Source organism: Micropterus dolomieu, linkage group LG18, assembly GCF_021292245.1.
Source record: "Micropterus dolomieu isolate WLL.071019.BEF.003 ecotype Adirondacks linkage group LG18, ASM2129224v1, whole genome shotgun sequence".
Classification (NCBI taxonomy): domain Eukaryota; kingdom Metazoa; phylum Chordata; class Actinopteri; order Centrarchiformes; family Centrarchidae; genus Micropterus; species Micropterus dolomieu.
The window spans coordinates 28,513,508-28,534,612 of record NC_060167.1 but is presented as its reverse complement, the minus strand read 5'-3'; the positions used below and the strand labels follow the sequence as shown (position 1 = coordinate 28,534,612).

General features: G+C 38.6%; 1 protein-coding gene and 1 long non-coding RNA gene across 8 annotated transcripts in view; one reads left to right on the top strand and one right to left on the bottom strand.

The window, feature by feature from the left end:
- slc2a9l2 (solute carrier family 2 member 9, like 2) overlaps nucleotides 1–21,105 on the bottom strand; it is a 147,439-nt gene that overhangs the window by 83,765 nt on the left and 42,569 nt on the right. For all 7 annotated transcript variants that reach the window (XR_006821594.1, XM_046029024.1, XM_046029026.1 and 4 more), the window contains one exon: nucleotides 9,194–9,326. Coding sequence is in view for 6 of the 7 variants with exons in the window: in XM_046029024.1 (XP_045884980.1) it covers nucleotides 9,194–9,326 (133 nt within the window). In the remaining variant the exon portion in view is untranslated. The remainder of the gene's footprint in view (nucleotides 1–9,193; nucleotides 9,327–21,105) is intronic.
- On the top strand, nucleotides 256–3,068 carry LOC123956670. The gene is made up of 2 exons (XR_006821596.1): nucleotides 256–1,320; nucleotides 2,377–3,068. It is a non-coding gene; the product is annotated as an uncharacterized LOC123956670 (long non-coding RNA).

Here is a 21,105-nt window from a genome sequence, read left to right as displayed (position 1 = left end):
ACTCAAAGATCTAAGACTTTCTCTATGTACACAAAAGGCCTATTTCTCTCAAATATTGTTCACAAATCTGTCAAAATCTGTGTTAGTGAGCACTTCTCCTTTGCTGAGATAATCCATCCATCTCACAGGTGTAGCATATCAAGATACTGATCAGACAGCATGGGTATTGCACAGGTGTGTGGCTTGCCACAACAAAAGGCCACTTGAAAATGTGAATATAAATGTCACAGATTTGGGTTGGTTGGATATGTTTTGTATTTTTTTCTGGGTTCATTCCCTGCCCTTGTTTGCTCTTCACTGTAGTATGTGTATGTGTTACTTTGGTCATTTGTTTATTCGTCAGGTTGCCTTGTTATGAGATCATCAGTGTTTCTAGTCTTGTTTTACTGTCTATGTGTTCTTTGCTTTTGTTCATTTTTGGCAACAAGTCACTTATGTTGTTTTTGTTAGGTTTCATTTTGTTACATTGTTCCTTGTATGTTTCAGTTAGCTTTACTTCCTGTTTTAGTTTGTAGTTGGTCTGCCCTAGAGTCTCCTGTCATGTTTTACTTCCTGTGTTTTTTCTGATTGTCTGAGTAGTGCCACCTGTGTGTAATAAGCTTGATTCGACAGGAGTCTGTGTGTATATAGTTTAGTCTCTAATTAGTCTCCTGTTTAGTTTTATGTCTCCCAGTTTCTTGTGGATTACTTTCTCGTTTGGATTTTTGGACTTGTCACCTGCACTGTAAGTTTCACCATCTCTGTGTCTGCATTTGGGTCCACAAACTTTGTCTCCTGCATTCAGCCCTGCCGGCTGAATTAACTCAGAAATAAAGAATGTATAGAGAATATAGTGGAATCATGGCAATCCAAAAGTTAGGCACGGTTTGGCAATTGCACTGACAGCCTTAAGTACACACAACTACCTCTTCTTCAGCCTCTGTAACCTTTAAATGGAGGGCATGACCACTACAAATATACGACATGACAAGAGACAAGATGGGGTGCAGGAGAACATGCTGTTCCTGTCTGACACTATATGATGATAATAGGAAACAACAGGCCTCCCCTCAAGATTTGTGTGTGCCAGCAACAATTCCCCAACCGCAGCGCTGTAACACAAGCCAACAACATGGATCTGCAGCACTGTCCTGACTCGTGACAGCAAAATGTTGGCTGCAGTAGTAGGGAAGATGTCAGAGGAGTCTGGACAGGATGTCCTTTGACCAAACACTTCTCTCTTCCTCAAGGAGCTTTTCACACAGCAAACTCATTGTCACCTGATGTCTAATGCCTTGCCAAACGAGTTCACAAAATGCTGATTAAGCTTCTCACAATCAGGTAAATCTGTCTGTATTTTGCAGTATAGTGATGTTTATGCCAACCAGCAGTGATTGGTTTGCCAGAGCTGAATAGGAGTGTAACCCAGAGCCATTTAGAGAGCTCCACAGTCCACCATTGCTTTAAAAAATAAAGGTCCATTGGAGAGAATATGTTAACATGATTTGGCAATGTTACATGTAGCTATGGCGTTTACTCTACCAAAATAATGGATTATTGTCTGGGAACTGTGGAAATGTCTGTTTTTTTTTGTTTTTTTTTAACGATTTCAAGCCTGTGGTGAGCTCACATGTAGGCATAAGTCAGGAGCACGCTTCGACAGTGTTTGTGTAATTACTCTCACTGCCAGAAGAGGAGACAAATGTTCTGCACGACCAGTTTAACACATGGTTGATTTATAAATTTCTCTACTTGCTCAAGTTTCTTTTTGTCATTTAAAAACATTAAACATCACATTTCCTTGATTCCAATTTGTTGAACACAATCAAGGTTAGAATTATGTATTTGGTGAGAGCAAGATGTAAACAAAGACAGATGGCAACAAGTGAGCTTAAAATAAGTGCTCCAAGTAAAGTGCAGGCACTGTCCTTGAATTCCAAACACTTAACACAATAATGTTTGAAGAATAATTACACTGCACAAAGTTAGAATTAGTTTCCAAAGAGATACAATTACATGTATTTATCATAGAAGCATTATTAAGCAAAAACAATGGGCTAAGCACCTTCCTAATATGCATAGCAATTGTATGTCTGAACTCAGCAACAAACCATTCTTATAGTCTGTTACGGTCTTTAAGGCTGCAAGGTTTTCAGTTTTATTATTCCCTGTGTTATTGGTTTAGCCCAGTGGTTGGCAATAGGCAGCCTGTGGGCCACGTCCAGATTGCTTTGAATAGCGGCTGGTGTTGAAATAGATCTGTTATGACAGCTACAGTTACTCACATAATCACTTCCTCTTAAGTGATTGTACCTACAAAATAAAAGCACGAATGTTTTTTGCAGCAATGCTTCATTTTGAGTTTATTACAAGCTTTTACTTTTGAATGTCCTTCAGAACTTTTCAAAGAGTCTCTGGCTTGCTTGACACCTGAAAAAGCAGTCAGTAAACGTGTGATTGGATTCCTCTGAAATGGAAATGAAAGCGTCCATGGATTTATGAATGCGGATCAAACGGCGGGACGCGCATACACTGCAGCACATGCTTTACTGTGAGCATAATGCAAAAGCGTCCTTATAGGCTAAACAATTTATTTAACAAGGGAGGTGGGGAGAAAAGTTTTGGAATTGAACCAACTGAGCACATAAATATCCAAGGGTTTGAAATAAATTGACTTTGTTCTGGCCCGCCATGTAACGGCTTGAGAAAAATTTGGCCCAATACCAGAATTATTTGCCGACTGCTGGTTTAGCCTGTTGTGATTTTATTTTCTGGTCGAGTTTTCTGCATTTGTTCTGTATTTAGTCTGCTAGACTCTGCTTTTTGTCTGTCTGCCATGATTGCAAAGATGACTCTCACCTGTGCTTGATTACCCTGCCTGCCTGGTTGTGTGTTGTCCTGTGTCAGTATAGCCTCAGTTCTGTTCAGTCAGATGTGTTCTTTGGATTATTTTGTTGTACCATTTGGATCATCTGCCCTGTTTGGATTTTGTTACTTTTATGGAACGCAACCTCTGTTTTTTGACTTGAATGCCATGAATCCATGTAAGCTTATCAAAGTTTTTTGTTTAATAAATCACAAGAACTGCATCCTGCTTGTCATCTGGATCCAACCTCCTACTTTCCGGGGTCTCTGCACTCGGCCACTGAGACAAATGTCTTTCCTTTTTTTCCTCAGTATACATAACAAAATAGGATACCCGGGTGGGTAAAATGCACAATATGGCATGTTAAATTTATATTTTGCCAGGACTTCAAATACATGCATAGTGCTTTTTGTTGAATTTGTATTAGTTTGATGTGGACAATAGCACACTCCAAATTCAAATATTTAAAATGTTCTTCTCTTGGAAAAAGTGACCTTTTGATACATCACTTACAGTTTACAGCAATAACAATAATTGTTGCTCATCAGCATCAATGACACATGAAGCCAATGGAAAGTTAGAATTATGATTCTGCTGTATGTTGTTGTTGTGTATCACACTTGTGATGAACAACAACATACATACACAACAAGACATTTTGTAGATGTAAATATTAGGTCACGTGTTATTTGTGTCAAAAACTAGGCTTGAGTTTTTTCAACAGCATAGGTTATTATTAAACCTATAGCCTATACAGATTGCCTCATTAGTGATTCCTACAACTGCATAACGCTCTGCAATAAATCACACTTCTCTGCCTCTCACACACTTTGTTACACTCTAACACAGGGTGAAGCACTTCTCATCTGTCTGAACCACACTACATCACTTTACAGTTAATTTTTCACATTTCCAGCTGTTAACCATCTCACTTTCAAGTCAAAATGTAGGACCAAGTTTGGTCCAATTTTCTCCTTTCTACTATATCGACATGCATCTCTTAAGCAGTTCTTCAGCAAATCAGGTTTTCCTCGTTTCTTCAATTTGGTGTATGCTGTGTTAAAATCTGCTTTATAGGGAAGTATTATTCTGTATTATTCTTGATCTTATCTTTCAGATATAGGTTATTCTTTTCAAATGAATGAGACAGGTGAACAGACGCAACCAAGATACCATAATGTCTTACCCACTGAAAATTTTATCAGCTATATTTAAATCTAATTAAATCAAATATTAAATGTTCCCCCTCTTTGTTAATTTCGTTTTATTATTGGCAAGCCAGTCTATTTCATATGTATCCTGTATTTTGGATGCATTGGAAGCATTTGTGGTACTGCCAGAAAGTTACAGTACATACATAAGTAGTAAGGTAAACCAAACCATCTGATATATATTCTAAAATGATCAATATCACAGCCTACAATGCAATGTTTAAATGGATTTCACCATTTTATCATGATTCTTTATCAACATTGGCAAGTACTGCTTAATACTGCAAAGTCCTCTGACGCTTAGACCTTGCTAAACTCTTGCACAACTTTGAGTTCAGAGGAAACAGACACTTTACGAAGAACACAAGCAACCAAACCTTTAGAAAGCATCCATCTATAATGTAAGGACATATACATCAAAGAGCTCAAACCACCCCAGGGACAAAATGATTAGTCACATCTGACGTCACATTTTTGTGCATGCTTCGTTAACACATGCAGTTTGAGCTATGTCTCTACCCAATGCTGTTTCATCTCGTGTCACAACATTCAACAAGATCATACTATAGTTAATCCTTTCAAGTCACTGATTTCTGAAGCATTGACTGGATGAGAGATTGCATATAGATTAGTTCAGAGTTGAGAGCACATACCTAAATAATTTCACACATACCACATAGACATTGCATTGTTTTGATTGACAAACTTGAGATCCAAGACATCCCTGTCTTTAAAGTGACTGAAAGCACTTTAGAACAGTAACTAAATGTCACAAAACATACACAGCTGATTAGTCCTTCAGTATCTTCGCATTGAAATTAGTTTAGTATGGTTACACTTAAGATACTAAAAGCATTGGGTTTGAGAAACCTGTGGCCTTAGCATATACATGCATTGTGATTAAGGTACTGTTGTAATAAAAGTGGAAGCTTATTTGATAGCATTTCTAAATAATGAAATAATAAAGAAACATCAATATATTCTGACTTTGATTGGCCTCTGTAAAAAGCAACACTGGTCATTCAATCCTGACTGCTCTGCTAAGCAGCTGAAAATTGAAGGGTTAAAGGGCTCATGGGTTAATTGCTTTGGCTCAGTTTTCAATTTTCAAAACTCTTAACCCAAAACGCTGAACTCCTAATTTTGCCTTTCAAATCTAATAAAGCACACAACATCTATACCACATTACAACATTCATCACAACATTATTTATTTTTGTCATTGACATGATACTGTCAAATAATAACATATTTTCCCCAAGAGCTATCAGACTTTTAAACTCAAATTCATCCTCAGCATTCGCTGCTCCACTGAATGTAGTTTATTTCTGTTTACCATTTTTAAAATTGTTTTTTAGGTCCTCAGTTTCACTTCACAACCTGTACCTTGCATGTCATCAAGTTTAGCAACAATTTTGCAATTTAAGCAGATGTCAGTATTTAATATTCGCCTTGCTTTACTCGTGCGAGTCTGACCGCTGGATATTTTGAGTGTATAAACACAGCCCGTGGACGCTAGGCCTATATGAACCCAAAGTAAACCCTTTGCTGTGATTTAATTGCAATAAACGGATCAAACTGATGCCGAAATAACTACAATATTATGCTGTTTTGTTAGACATATGAGTTCATGCTTTGTCAGGTCTGTCAGCAGTTAGGCAACTCTTAAAATGTCTGTTTTCTGAATGGAGTTCGGATCGATCAGGGGCCTGTACCACGAAGCGAGTTCAACATGGATATGTTTTCGTTATCTGGCTTAACTAACCCTAACAATCGGGATAAGCGGTACCACGAAGCTGGTTATCAACTCGGTAAATCAACCCAGGGTTTCCCAATTCAGCTGGGAGCGCGTTCACATAAAAGAGGAGGTGTAAGCAGCAGATGACCAATCACAGACATGAACAAGTCCACTGTCAGCAGAGCGTCATATTTTACGAACGAGGATTAAACTGTAACACTACAGAAATACGACAGTAACACGCCTGCATCTGACACATGCAGGGAGACAGAAAATCGCAGACGGTCTGAATGTCTAAAAAAAAAAATCAGGCTTAGTCTATAATATTGCGTTGATTTGATGTGTTCTTATGAGCTGTATAAAAATATCAACCTTATTCTTTGAGCTCGGCTGTGTGTCTGCGTTTCCACATTTAAAACACACGGGCCGTTCCACCTCACAAAAACTTTTCGTCACTTCAAAAATGAGATTTATTTATTTGACACACTTAAGTCTTCCAAACATTGTTCTAAATTAACTTCATAAAGCAATGAAACGAAAACTCCATTCATCCCATAAAATGTGCTCAAATAGTGGCTGAAAGAATCTCAACATTTAGGCGACTGGAAACTCACCGTCCCACCTTTTGCGATGTGGGCGCAAAAGGTGGGACATGACTACAGTCTCTGTAGTAGGTCTATAAGAAAGCTATACTAACCTAAAATAGATAGTCTACGTTCATATTAAAATTTAGTATTTCAATATCCCCACCAAACTGCTCATAATATTCAGCCTTCCATAAGACAAATAAAATCCATTTATTTTAACGACTGCGTCAGGCTGTGTGAAACGGACTGGGAGCAAATAAAAACACATTTATTAAAAACATTTCAAAGTAGTAAGTAGGCTTATCCTGCTGTAAAAACCTGTAGCCTATAGGCAACAATAGCCTAAGTCTTTTAATCGGTCTCTTTGGATTATATCGCTATAGTCAAGAGTTTCTCCACATCAGGGCTGCAAACATAAAGCAGCCTATAGGCTAAAACAGTAGGATTTCCTACAGATGGTGATGTCATTTTCCAAGAGAGCTGATTGGTCAGTAGGCTGCGTTTTCACAGAGTTGATCTCTTATCTGGAACATAACCTGCTCTGGAGCAGGTTAGCCGTTCAGCACAAGTTACCATGGAGATCTACCCCGGTAAGAAGTGAACCACCTTCGTGGTTCTGAAAACCCAGGCTTAACCCCCAGGTTACCTGGATAAGCTGAAATCCTGCTTCGTGGTACAGGCCTCTGGGCTATGTTATGCTAACCTGTTCACAGTAAAGTACAACGATAGCTGCAATAAAGTTACAGACACACATTTTCTGAACTCACCAGGTAGCTCAACTTCCTCGCTTTCATTTCTCCAAGTAATGTCCAGTTTTGTCCGGGTTTTATGAAGTAGTAGTCGATCAGAACTCCAGTGCCATCTGACGCTAACAACAACAGTGGAACTGGATGTGCACGGAAGCTAGCTGGCGAGAAGCGCGAGTGAAGATAAATCAAGTTGTAATTCCAAAAACTAAAGTAAAAAGCTAATTTAAAAAAAAACAACGCTCACCTGGTCCTCTCCAAACAGTGCTCCCAAGCCATCTGCCATTCGGCTGAATGGCTTTCGCAACATCGCATCAAGCGAATTTCTCGCCCAAATTGAAAAATTTTAACTCGCGCGAATTTCACAACAAAAACCTCATTCGCGCCGCCCGGGGCGAATTCACTGGAATTCAGGTCTTTGCATTGACTTTGTATGTAATCAAGCCGCCCAAAACACTGGATTCCCCTTTGGTGTGAACACACCTTTACACTTCTCAAAGATATCATTATCTCTGACGTTCATGCAGATGTACATCCATAAATCTGCTTAGAAATCATAGAAGAAAAGACGCTTCAATTTGCCTGAGAATCATCAGGTTTCTAAGTTTTTTCAGGATTAAGGTAATGAAGTGATAGTTGTCTGAACATCCATGGGAACATTGCAAACAGGAACTTCTAACAGCTAATTTCGCATACTTTAAATGGTGCCATTTGTGTGATTTAGATTTCAGGAGGGCTAGCGTGTTCACCAAAAAATAGTGGGTAATTGTGACTGTAATTATTACTGGAGTCCATCCATCCATCCATCGTCAACCGCTTATCCTGTGTACAGGGTCACGGGGGGCTGGAGCCAATCCGAGCTGACATTGGGCAAAAGGCGGGGTACACCCTGGACAGGCCGCCAGTCCGTCGCAGATTATTACTGGAGTGGGAGTGAAAAAATTCCCACATAGAGTTTGCACTCTGGACTGGATTAAAATTACTGACCAGCAGGTAATGTTACAATGACACCCACATACCTCCCCCAGCAACAGACAGGAATAATGATTACAGCGAACAAAACCTGGATGCCCCAATCTCGTTTTTTGGCTGCAGATGCTGATTGCTAATCATTTATGAGCCAATACCGATTTTTTGCTTTGTTATAGAAGCTTGTATTGTAGTCTTGTAAGTGCCTTATTACTCACATTCTTTATCTTGTATTGTTTTTGTATTATTGTTTTTTGGGTATTATTGTCTTTACACTTGTTAAAGCACTTTGTAACTTGTTTTTGAAAAGTGCTCTACAAATAAAGATTATTATTATTAAATTTGTTGTGCTGAAACTTTTTAACTCGCTTCCCCCACGAGGTGTTTTATCCTGGCATACATTCCAGGTGGCATATGTTACATCTGTGTCACGCTCTTCCACACCGCAGACAGGTTTTATTTTAGTAGGGTATGGCATGCCTGAGCGACCACATGCGCAGCTGTTGGCCAGTGAACAGGGAGGTGGGACTACACTACACACACAAACACACGGTTTTTGCTCTGACCCCCATGCAGTCTTTAATCCTAGGTGAGTAGTACTAGTTTGCCTTCAGAGCTTTCCACCAGAATCTATTTAAGTTTTGTTGTAATTATTGAGCATACCACTAAATAAATGAGACTTGGAGGCCAATCCAAATGGGCATCTGACCATTGTTTTTTTTAAAACCTGAATGACCGTGAACCTATCCTATAAGATTTTTTCATATTGAAGCTCTGTTGTAAAAACTGAGCCAAAGCAATTGTAAAATAATGTAAAAGCCACAAATTTCAGCAATGAGAAAGTAATCAATGAGTCTCTGGTCTTGGTAAACAATTCCATCAATCCCCTGCAGATATGCTATGGTAATATATGTAATGTTTTAGTAACATTACACAAACGGTTGTGTGTGCATGTGATTAGTGTAGACCAGAGGTCGCTCTTAAAAGATAACAAGCACAAATTTATCTGAGGTATTAAAGTGTAGCCTGTATGCATTTTCGAGATGTACTAGAGTGAGAATGATGGCACGTGATTCTGTTAGTGTATGCAATACATACCCCTTTCTGCTCCAGCCTCATCCCTCTTTTCCATCAGTAAGTAGCGAGGACTCTCTGGGAGGAAGGGCAGCACACACAGCTGCAGCATTGCCGGCAATGCCAGGAAAGAAAATAGGTAGTTCCACCTGGACTCCTGCAGTCCGAACATCATCAAAAGGACCACATTAAAGCAACAGACATGAAAGAGCTTATACACCACACTATACAAAGAAGTTGGATAAAACAGCTATATCATACTGCTGCTATATAATGTCCCATGCAATAATTTGATGCACATCATTCTCTCATTAAAGGAGACCTATTAAACTGCTTTTCCAGCCCTATATTGTAGTTCTGCGACTCCTGTATGGCAGCTTTGCATGATTCAATGTTCAAAAAAATATTTTCTTTTCTTATACTGAGTCTTCATGTAGGGCTTCATTTCAGCCTCTGTGTGAAACAAGCTGCAAATGCTCCTGTCTCTTTAAGGCCCCCCCTTCTCAAAGCCCACTGTCTTCTGATTGGCCAAGATCTGAAGCATGTTACCAGGCTGTTGTTGTTGCTGGGCAGAACTAAGCGGCAAACTTCCGGTCTCCGGGCTGAAGCTTTCCCGGAAGACCGAAAACCTGCAATTCATCGAGCGGCCACTTGAGGCTGGCTCCAAAAGGGAGTCAATTCCCATTGACCCCCATGTTAAAATGCCCAACTTTACAGCAGAATAAAACATGTTTACAGCCTGGTACAAAAGATGGTTTTAGTGTATATATAATTTTGCCCCTCATGACAACTGTGAGGGGGGTGAATTTTTTTATAACCTGTATCACCTGTTTAAAATATATTAAGCCTTAAAGTTCTGCATTAATAGGGGCGTGGCCACTTTGAGTGACAGGTGTCTATGGCTCCTGTCACTGCTAGCACTCGGTCGGCCGTCTGTTAGCCTCACTCAGCTACACTGAGCTCTGAGGCTCAGCCTGTTGGAGCCGTTTGGACATTTCTACATGCAGATACCGAATGAATAATGGCCGGCTGTGTGATTTATTGGAGAGAGAACCTCCATGTTCCAGTTGGTGAGTGAAATTCCTGTATTTTATTTATGTGTTAACAATAATTAACAGGTATCGCTGTCGGCATATCGGTTGTTAGCTTAGCTCGTTACGCTAATTAGCCAGATACGAGCAGCCCCAAGCTGCTAACAATGCTAAGTTAACGGGAGTTAGTGTGTTCTAACCGCAGCTTTTAAGGAGTCAAAGACAAGTCTGCAAGAAGAGAGAAGCCAAATGTATTAGATTAACCTTAGTGTTAGACATTAGGGTGATAATGCTTTGAAGAAAAGGCGTCTGTGTGAAGTTAAAGGCTCAGCCAAATGTCTCTGGCTCAGCTCTGTTAGCTGATGTTATGTTAACGTACACTTTACAAACGGGCAATGTTAGATTTGGCTAAGGTTACGTACTGTAACAGAGTCACTGTTCAGTTAGATACTCAGATACTATTATAAGTGGCTGCACCTGATCCCGATGGACACGAAGGGTTTAAAAGCAGAGAGCCGAGGTGGGAGCGGCTGCAGGGTTCTGCTTGACCGCCGAGGAGAGCTGTACACTTAAAAACAATATAATATATTCTTTGTGGGGTTCATCAGTGGGGATGACTGATTCAAAGTTCATATTGAAGGATGTTTAGAGTCATCAATAAGTTATTACACTTAGTAGATGTAGCATTCCTTGTGATTCAGCAAACAGTCTGAGGTGATAACTGCATTTGATCAGTGACGTTTCTGATAGGGAGCTTAAGAGGTGGATGCATTATTCGGCAGAACAGCTGTTGTAGGCTATCTGCAGATTTGCATCCACCTTTTTTGTTAGCATATAATGAGCAATATACCTGCAGACAGGTATCTGGGCTGTAACTAAGGCGATGGTTTAGTTAAAGTGAGAAATTAGGTGTGTGAGAGCCGCCTCTGAGTTTGTTTGGTGGATTAGAATTTGGCCAAAAAGGTAGTACAGTTCAATAAGAAATATAAAATAAAATCCTTATAATAAACGTTCAATAAGATCTGACTTGAGTAGTCAACAGGTGTCTAGCAGCATGGATTATTATTGCAGTGTCTAGCAGTAAACCGTATATCGCACATATTAGTAAACAGTGTATTTCACATTGCCACCCCTAATTACTGTGACATGCCAGAGTGGTTATCATGCTGAGGCGATTTCAGAGTTCAGTAGCTTTATGGCACTTTGGAAGAAGCTGCTTAACTGTCTACCCATTGTTGTCTTTACAGGTACTAGAGGAGCTGATTACAGAACCATACAGATGTGATTTGCTGTGTCCAGCTCTACAGGAGATAACGGCTCCAGCTTCCAGCTCTTCAGCTCCTGCTTTGTGCAGCCTTTTCTTTTTACTCACAACACCTGAACACTACTGATGTGAAATTATGACACTGGGTTCTTATCAACAGATTCTATCATTATAATAACTCTTTCAACACATTTCAAGTCATACAAAACTACTTTTACATTTGTAACCTATTAATATTGATGTTTTCATGAGTGCAAGACAGGAGTTTAATATTATGGATGGTTATTATGGTTTAGTAATAGGAATACCTTGTTATAAAATTTATCTCACTAATTATCCTTTAAATAAAATCACATTCTTCATTCATCATCAGTTTCCTATGTTAATTGGAAATAGTGAGCTCTAAACTCAACAATATCTCATAGTTAACAGCTGTAAATGAAAATATTATTATGGTATTTATAGGTTAACATTTTGCATATGTGTTAGAGTAAAAAATTAAAGGTTGATGTTATATACTGTTTTATTTTTACATTTCTTTAAGAGACACATGTTACTCTGAGTTACTCTGTTGTGAAAAAGAATTATCTGCACACTGAATAGTTTTGAAGCCCTGTACGAGGTGTCATTTACTGTGACCTCTGAGAAGGTCTTGTGTGGCTTACATTGTATGGAATGCAAAAGTGCATTTGATCAGCTCTGACACCTCAGAGTTTGCAAGGTCACAATAAAAACCACCTAGTGGGATTCATAATTACTCTGTGCATATCATTTTTTGTTCCAGCATTTACCCACAGGATGGTTTGGATGTGCCCACATTATTCTGTGTTTAAACTAGACTTCAGAGATATCAAAGCAGCAAACAAGGCACTCTTCAGGAACTTCAGGCTCTGTTATACAGACTATGGGTACTGGGTGTATGGCTCCTTATTTATCTTAAAGTATAAGGTAGAAAGTAAAAATACTCCTGCACACACAGAAATACAGTGCATAATTACTTTTCAACATTTCATGTGAAACATGTTGGGAGTATTTTCACTTTTTAACTTATACTAGACTGATGTTCTTTAGCAAGAGTTCAGCTTTAATGTTTCATGTTTTATCTGAGGGATACAATCAGCTTTTCAGTAAGTAGTAAAGACAGGGAGTGCTAATATAGAATTTATTACAATGTGAACCATAAACCATATCTTTTTTTAAATGGACCTATAACACAAATATGGACAATATTTAAAACTCAAAGTAAACAGAAGGCGAGAACGCCTTTCCACGTCAGTCCACACCAACAGATACAGACTTCCATGACAATAACTAGGCTTCCAGGTCTCTGCAGCTCTCTGGCACCAGGTGGGACATCTGATCCACAGTGTGACTCTAAGAGGAAAATGTGTAATAAATGCTTCAGGTGATGAAATATAAATAATATAAAGTAAACAATACAGATGAGACTTTAATAAATAGAATATTGTGGAGAAGTGAATTTTCTGATGTAATTTAATTCAAAAAGTAAATCTTTGATATATTCTAGGTTCATTACACAAAGTGAAGCATTTCAAACCGGTTACGTTTATGATTACGGTTTACAGCTCATGGAAATAAAAACTCCAGTATCTCAAAATGTATAAAAATTTTAGAATAGCCTAAATACATTTCTGTATTATAAATTATACAGAAATGTCAACCGGAGAAGAGCTCTCTAATCAGCTAATTAACTCAAAACACCTGCAAAGGTTTCTGAGGCCTGTAATCTCTCAGTCTGGTTCTGATGCTCACAATGAACTTTTCCTCAGTATTCTAATTTTTTTAGATGCTCTTCTAAAAGATGCCTCAGTGTTTTAATGTTGACAGCACTACTATGTCACATAAGTGGGAGAAATGGAACAAGGGAGACGGTCTTTAAATGTTTTTGTGTTGTCCTCTTAAGACAGAAAATTTATATCAGCTGTCAAATGTCATGTAGCCAAGTTGTCCTAGTAACGTTACTTGCAGTTTAAGCTTTGAGTAGGAGATGTGGAGGCATCAGATCCTCAACAAGAATCTTTTAACAAGTACCTTTCTCTCTCAAGTGTCCAATAATCCCACACAGCCCTGCCGACAGCAGCGTCATTACTCAAAATAGCGGTGTGGGTAATTAATTAACGTGAAAGCAGCCATGGCTAACGTTTTACAAGTTATGCAGCTTCCATCATGTAACTAAGGACTCTACCGCTAGCTTATTACGTTTATTACAAGTAAAATACTGAGGTGACATCCATATAAAAACGACTCATAACTAACGTTATGTAAAAGGGTTAATTGATTTGCTTCAAATTGTTCGTTTGAGCTGTAATGTTAACGTAATTAATAACTGATTCATAGTTAACTGTTAACGTTGGTCTCAACAAAATCTAACGTTAGTGTTGCAAAATAACGTTACCACATTTATATATTTAAAAGCATTTAAAACCTTGTTAAGTATAATGTCAATAACAGATATGTGAGTTATTTTAATATTTTCCGGTGTCTTACCTTGACTGTGAGCTGGTAATAACCGTAAACTGGTAATAAAACGGCCACACGTTCCAACCTCCACCGTACAGCACTGGGGGTTTAGAAGCTACCTCTGCTAACGCAGAGTAGCATGTAGCATTAGCTCCTTAGCATGAGCTAACTTGGTTAAGTCGAGCTAGGCGGGAGTGGTTTCAGCAACACGTCACCCACGACCCGCCTCTTTGCCCATTCACGGTTATCTGGGAGTGACGCACCGTGACGCGGTGCCAAGATGGCGACAGCCAGCTCCACCCAATTCGGGCTTCAAAACTGCTCTTCAGAAACAAAGGGGTGACGTCACGGATACTACGTCCATTTTTATATACAGTCTATGGGCAGAACAGGCAGACTGAGCCGTTGCTGGGCCGTTGCTATGGGAGCACATGCCCATATATGGAACACCAGCTGGCTCAGTCTGGCTCCATATTACTATAAGGGAGCTCTTGGTAGAAAAAGCAGTTCAAAACAGAGCGTTCAGAACAGGAGGAAATCTGAGGTTTTTCCTCACAGGGATTTCTTTTAAATACTTTAACCTCATTTTTTGAAGCTTTGGCTATGTTTAACATGAACATCCAACATTATAACATTGTAGAAAAGTCATAAAATGTGGAAAAGTATGATAAGTCTCCTTTAAGAATACCTGCAAGCTTGATGATTATCATTTAAATACAACATAACAGTGTGTTCTACTTTGTGTGCAAATGGTGAATTTGTGAAATGTCACAAGTTAAAGGAACATGGTAAAATCTACCAAAACTTAAAAGAAAGATAATATATAAAAACATTTAAGTGTTGCGGTTGGTTTTGCCCCAACATCCCAACAAACAATACTAAGTCATAATTCTTGTTAGAAAGGTAACTTTCTTCTACAACAGTAGCTACAGTAGATTCATTTATAGCAGACTCAAAGAGATGTTTTTAAGTGGCTCCTTCCTCTTCTCCTGGAAGCGACTTTGGTCAAGAGTGTTCCTGCCTTAATAGATGTGATAAAGTCAACTATTAGCAGTCACTGTTATGATGGGTGAAGTACAAAATGATCAGCTGATCATGAGGCCAATTTAGTAAAATTCTATGAGATCCAAACGTCTTCAAACTTAGTAATGCAGGAAAATGTGCCTTTTGTTTCTGTATCACAACTTTATTATGGAGTGAATATAGCATGGATGCAGCCTGGTAGATGTATGGAAGCTGGTATTAAACATACTCTTTTCAGTTGAGTGCTTTTCAACAACAGCAACAGCAAAGAGCACTTGAGTCATTCAGGTTAACCTTGTAGATTAAATGATCATTCCTGAGTTACAAGATTTTTACTGAAAAATGTTATAGTGTCCTGAGAAATGCCTTTGTACTGAATATAAAGTGTGTCTTTAATTGATACAAAAGTGACAAATAGTGTAGTCGTCGTCCTCCTTATTAAAAGTAGTGTGAGGAGCAGTCTGTGTTGATGAAGGATAAGGTCACTGACCTGACATCAGTCACTGGTGCGACTTATACACTACACTACATTGTACTCTATTTACATATGTCATGCAAAACATTAGGAAAGATGACAAGAGCACAGCCCCATCTATTACTATCATGCTTCATGATCTCACTTGAGCAAATGGGAAGGGATGTTTGTAGTTATGCAAAGAATGTGGAAAGGAGGTGCCCTTTGGAGAGAAAATGTCAGCTCTCAACTCATAAGAAGTCTGTTGGGGATTCAGCTGTCTAACCTCTACTAGGTGAAAAAAATCTTATCAGACTTTAAAACTTTTTAAAAAATGCAATTCACTTTAATTTAATGGCTGATGTATTCAGCCTAAGTTGTCTGCACATTTACAAGTTACAGAGTCTGCAGTGCTCGTCCACCAAAATATCATTACACTTAAAGTGTAGAGTTATGTGCTAGACTGTACAGTATAATGCACGTTCAATGGTGTGGCAAAAAGATTTCAACAGTCCAACTGATTGAAATTAATTATGTAATTTAAAGTAGTATTCCTATAATGTACTGTTGTTGTTTTTGTTGTTGTTGGCCACTTGGGGGTAGCAGAAAAGCTGTACCATTTGTTATTTACACATCCAGCAGACATGGAGCAATATCATGTATTTGAATTTGTGTTTCTGTCCACATGACAAATGCAAGCCCAGTATTCACTCTCCTTTTAGCTCTGTTTTTGGTCTCCACTTACTCGTGAGGGAAACATCTGGTTCTTTAGCAGCTAAATGCTCTATAAATCAACTATGTTCACTAGGTAGTTGCTCCTTCTAAAAACAGGTAGAGCACAATTTTTCTTGTTTTTATTGACATATAAGTAGTTCAAGTCCAGATCACCAAAACATACATTTCAGAGATGTAAAATTAACAAATAAATTAAGGAGTTTTGTTCATTATTTCACTGTAGGATCAACTGATGATCAGCTGGTCTGTCTTCCTTCATTAATTGCCTTTTTAATTGTAATATTGTACAAATAAAGCTTCTGAAGGTATTTTAACACGACACACCAAAGTGTTTATAAATTGGGACAGCTGTGGAAATTACTTGAAGTAACTTAACTCATTACTTGATCCCTGAAAAATTATCTATTTCTGAAATATCCATTATTTCTCAGTTTTGATGAGCTAAAATTTGTCATTCTCTTTGGTTATTCTGCAGCAATGGAAGTAAATGAAGCCATGAAAGTTGATGCAAAAACAAATTTCTACAGGTGTCCCAAAAAGCATTTTACTGCTTAAGGTTTTTCACTGGAATTAAATACTTATATTTCAATATAAACTAGAAAAATGTGGGTGTTCTAAAACTGATCGGTAGTGTACAATGGAAATCTGTGGTAGCTGTAAAAAATGTTGGAGTTGTTCTTCTCAGTAAGGCCCTTCAGAGATACTTTTTCTTTCTCCTCTTGAATATGAAAAAATCATAAGACGTATATGCATTTTAGCCTCTGACTACACTGGTAAAAGTCCAATTCTTCTCTCTGATCCCCTGAGCACTAAATCCTGGGTGAGCTGTGTAAACAAAAGCATGCTGCACAAACCAGAGGTCTCAAGTTATGCTGAGCTGTAGGTCGCCTTATCTCAGCTGGAGATGAGTGTGGGGGATTTAATTCAAGCATTTTTTTCTTTGGCTTGTGCTATATACAGTACATACAATAAAAAATCAAATGTTTTTACCTCAATAAAATTTTCTGGTATGATATAATACAGGACGCTGATGTTGACTGCACTCGCAAACTAATAATTTGGATTCAAACAGGCATGTCCCAAGAAAGACAAAAGTTGACTGAATTGACTTGACAAGTAAAGAATAATAATTTGTAGGTGTGTGATAAGTGTAACTTGTCTGCGCCCACACACACACCTAAATGCATTATGGTGTCTACCAATAGCTATTTTTAACTAGGGCAAGCTGGGTGAGCCAGGCTGCCTCTCCCTTCTGGGCCCTGATCCCATCAACCCTAGTGATAAATCACAGCCCTGCTATGGCCTAGAGTGATCCTTCTTTACAGTAAACTACACAAAGCAGACAAATGGTTTATTGCTGTATTGCATGAGTCTTGTAGTTTCTCCTCTCATCTTATCTTTTGCAGAGGCTGCAGGGTGTACATTATCATCCTGTGACTATGCAAAAGCAGAGGCTGAAACACATGTCTGTTGTCGTGAGCTGAGAGGAACAACACCGAGGAGCATGTGCATTATTTCAAAGCCTTGGCTGCTGTTGTAGGAGGACCATCACACAGCCAGAGAGGGGTCCGACCACTGGTTACTTCTCAGAGGTAATGGAAATGTCAGGTGACCCACATGTGAGGTGTATCCAATGATATAAGCTAATATTATTCAGCAACAGTTAATTGCAAATCTTTATTTCTGCAGAGGGCGGTGAGATGTAACTCAGCAGGGGTTACAAGAAGCATTACTTTAAGAAACCTTGGGATTACATAATATTTATATTTCAATGTTCACTTATCCAGGGAATGCAAGTGAGTGGTCAATAAATCTTTTTATCAATTCAACAACCCATAAACTTTGAAACGTAAAAGTATAAAAATGCTATCTCCATAGATAACAGCTAACTCAGTGAGGGGAAGGAACTGCTTTTTTTCTATTCATGGCTCAGTGGTCTGCCCACTACCTGAAATATTTCTCTGGAGTAACTGTCCGTCTGTAAATAGGATAACACAACACCCCTTCCACATTAAATTCTCATAAAATGAAAACCTTGTTGGTAAAAACCTCACGTCACCAGAATCTCAGCCTTTAGGTGGAGATCTGCCAGGATAAGAAGAAAAGCACATCATCCCCCTGCCTGTAGCTGTTTGTAATGAATGTCAGCTCCTCTGAGAGCCTGCTGTCAGAAGAGCAAATTGACAAGTGGCCCTTGCAGGTGTGTTCTGTTCCATTCATAAGATGTTAAAGCAGCGCTCCTTATAGGTTACAGAACTGGTATTTCACTGGGATTCACACCTTACAGGAAGAGTTCATATGTAGCGCTGACTTAATTAGACGGTGGAAATTGGATTTACATTCATCAGACAGAAACACCACTCCAAATGAATATTAATGTTACTCAGTAACTACTGGATGAGTAAATAAACAACTGTTAGGTAACGAGTTTGCCATATCAACCTAAAAGGTGATGATATGTCAATGTTGTGTTCACAACTTGTTTGCTCAGGTCCAGAGAGGCCTAAAAGGTTTAAATGAAATGTGACCTCAGGTTAAACAGTTATAAGTTTTAAGTTGGCATTAAAGGGGACGACGGTAAGAAAATACATTTTGAGAAATACACTTATTTGCTTTCCTGGCAAGAATTAGGTCCGAAGATTGATACCACTTGGATATCTTATCCTAGAGCCACGAGACAGTTAGCTTAGCTTAGCATAGATACACACACACACACACACACACAGAGCCTAAGGCACACCTGTCCAAAACCCATGCTGTCTGATCTGCATATTGATATGCCACACCTGTGAGGTGGATGGATTATCTCGGCAAAGGACAAGAGCTCACTAACACATATTTTGACAGATTTGTGAATATTTGAGAGAAGCCTCAAATAGCCTTTTGTGTACCCTTTTGTGTACATAGAGAAAGTCTTAGATGTTTGAGTTCAGCTCATGATGAATTGGGGCAAAAACAAAAGTGTTGCATTTATAATTATATATATATATATATATATATATATATATAAACACAACACTTGTCACACCTGTGCAATACTATATTACAGGCTCTAGCTTCGCATTTACTGTACAAACATATGATTGGTATCCATCTTCTCATCAACTCTCAGCAAGAAAGTGAAGTGTATTTCCAACAATGTTGAGCAACTCAATAATAATTAACATCCTGTGAAGGTACAAAACAATTACTTTCCTTTTTTCTAATTTAATTTTCAACAATGCCTGAATGTTTATCAGCATAGTGTGCTGTTAAACTGCAAAGAACTGAAATCATACACAGTACCTAAAGGCAAATATTAGTCATCTGGAACACCATATTCTCCGGTTTGATAACCATCTAAAATAAATTGCACCTCAGTGGCCCATCTCCATATACATGGATTTTTTTGGCCCATTTACACAACCCTCTGAAGCCAAAGGCGGGTGTGATGGAGGATACAGAGTATAGATAAGGGCTCATTAAGGCCACTGAATGTAACCATATTGGTGTAAGCTATGTTTGAGGCATGCTGATGAGCTCAGTGTCTCAGGGGAGTTCATTGATAGACTGTTCCTGCTGTAATGCTGTATTAAACAGAGAAGGTCAGTTCCTAAGCATAAAGGTTAGAGTAATTACCATTTGCCAAAGAGTATCACCATTTCACACCCCACAACAAATGACACTTAGGCTAGCTCCCATTAACAGAAGCCTCCAATGGGAGGAAACCTGTTTGAGTCTTATAACCAAATGCCTGCAAAGACCATGGTGGCAGTATCATCAAATATGTCACATATGTCTGTAATGTTCTTATCAAATGAAAAGGAAGCAGGTGGGCCTGAAGCACTGAAGTGATATGAATAACAGTGCCTGTGAGTGAAGACACACAACTCCATATGATATTTATAAAAGTGGTCTGCAGGTCGAAATGATGGATGGGACAAACCACTACTTATAAATTAGAAATGAGTACCTGTTTGCTAGATTCTCAGACACTATGCCCATGTGTGAATGTCAGTGCAAGGTGACAGTGGAGGAAAATAGGAGAGGAGAACTTGAAAAAATGAAACCAAGACCAGGGGGATCCACAGTTCAAGACATACACCAGAATTGATTTCTTTCTTCACTTTATTTGAAAGTGAAAATACTCATTGATTTAGGAAACACATTTGGTTTGGACAGTGGCTGAAAAGGTGTCAGTCATTTTTAATCCAAAACAAGAAACTTGGCATAGAAGCGCATAATATTTTTCTCTCCATTGAATTAGACGCGAAAGGGAAATTGTGGAAAATAAATGGAGAAGCTGACAGAAAAACAATTCATCAAAACAATACTCAAGCCTTCATGCAGTATAGACATGGGCCCTTAGAAATTATGTGAAAAGGAGCTTCATCCAAAAAACCCCACCTGCTTAGAAATATGTTTGCTTCTCTTAAGCATCATTGTTGGAATGAAAGAAAATGCACTGCTGGAAATGTGCAATTCTGTGTTATGCACATCCATCACGGCAAGTGCAAGCCCCAAACAAAACTGTATGTAGATGCAGTCTAGTTGTTTGCGGCTTTGAAGTATGTAATCATATGCAAACAATGACACAGACTTATGCAGATGCTGTACAGTCCCATGCTGTCTTGTCTCAGTAGGTATGCAGAAACTGCTGTTGCTGTGGTTAATGTAAACAGGTGCACCTTCAAGAATTTCAGTCCAGATCCACTCACTACAAAGGTATTCTAAATTCTTAACTCAATAGGTTTTTATTTGTATTACTTTACTTTTTTATTTCATTTTTATAACAAAATGCTAATAGAAAAGATGTTAGCAAACCAGTTTGTGTTCCCCTATTAACCTCACGAGCGAAAGAGGCAGTTTTCCATTCTGAATTGGGTGTTTCAGTGAGCAGTGATTGATTTGTCAAACTGGAAGCATCAACAATAATAATTTCATGATAGACCTCTTAAAAAACCAAGCA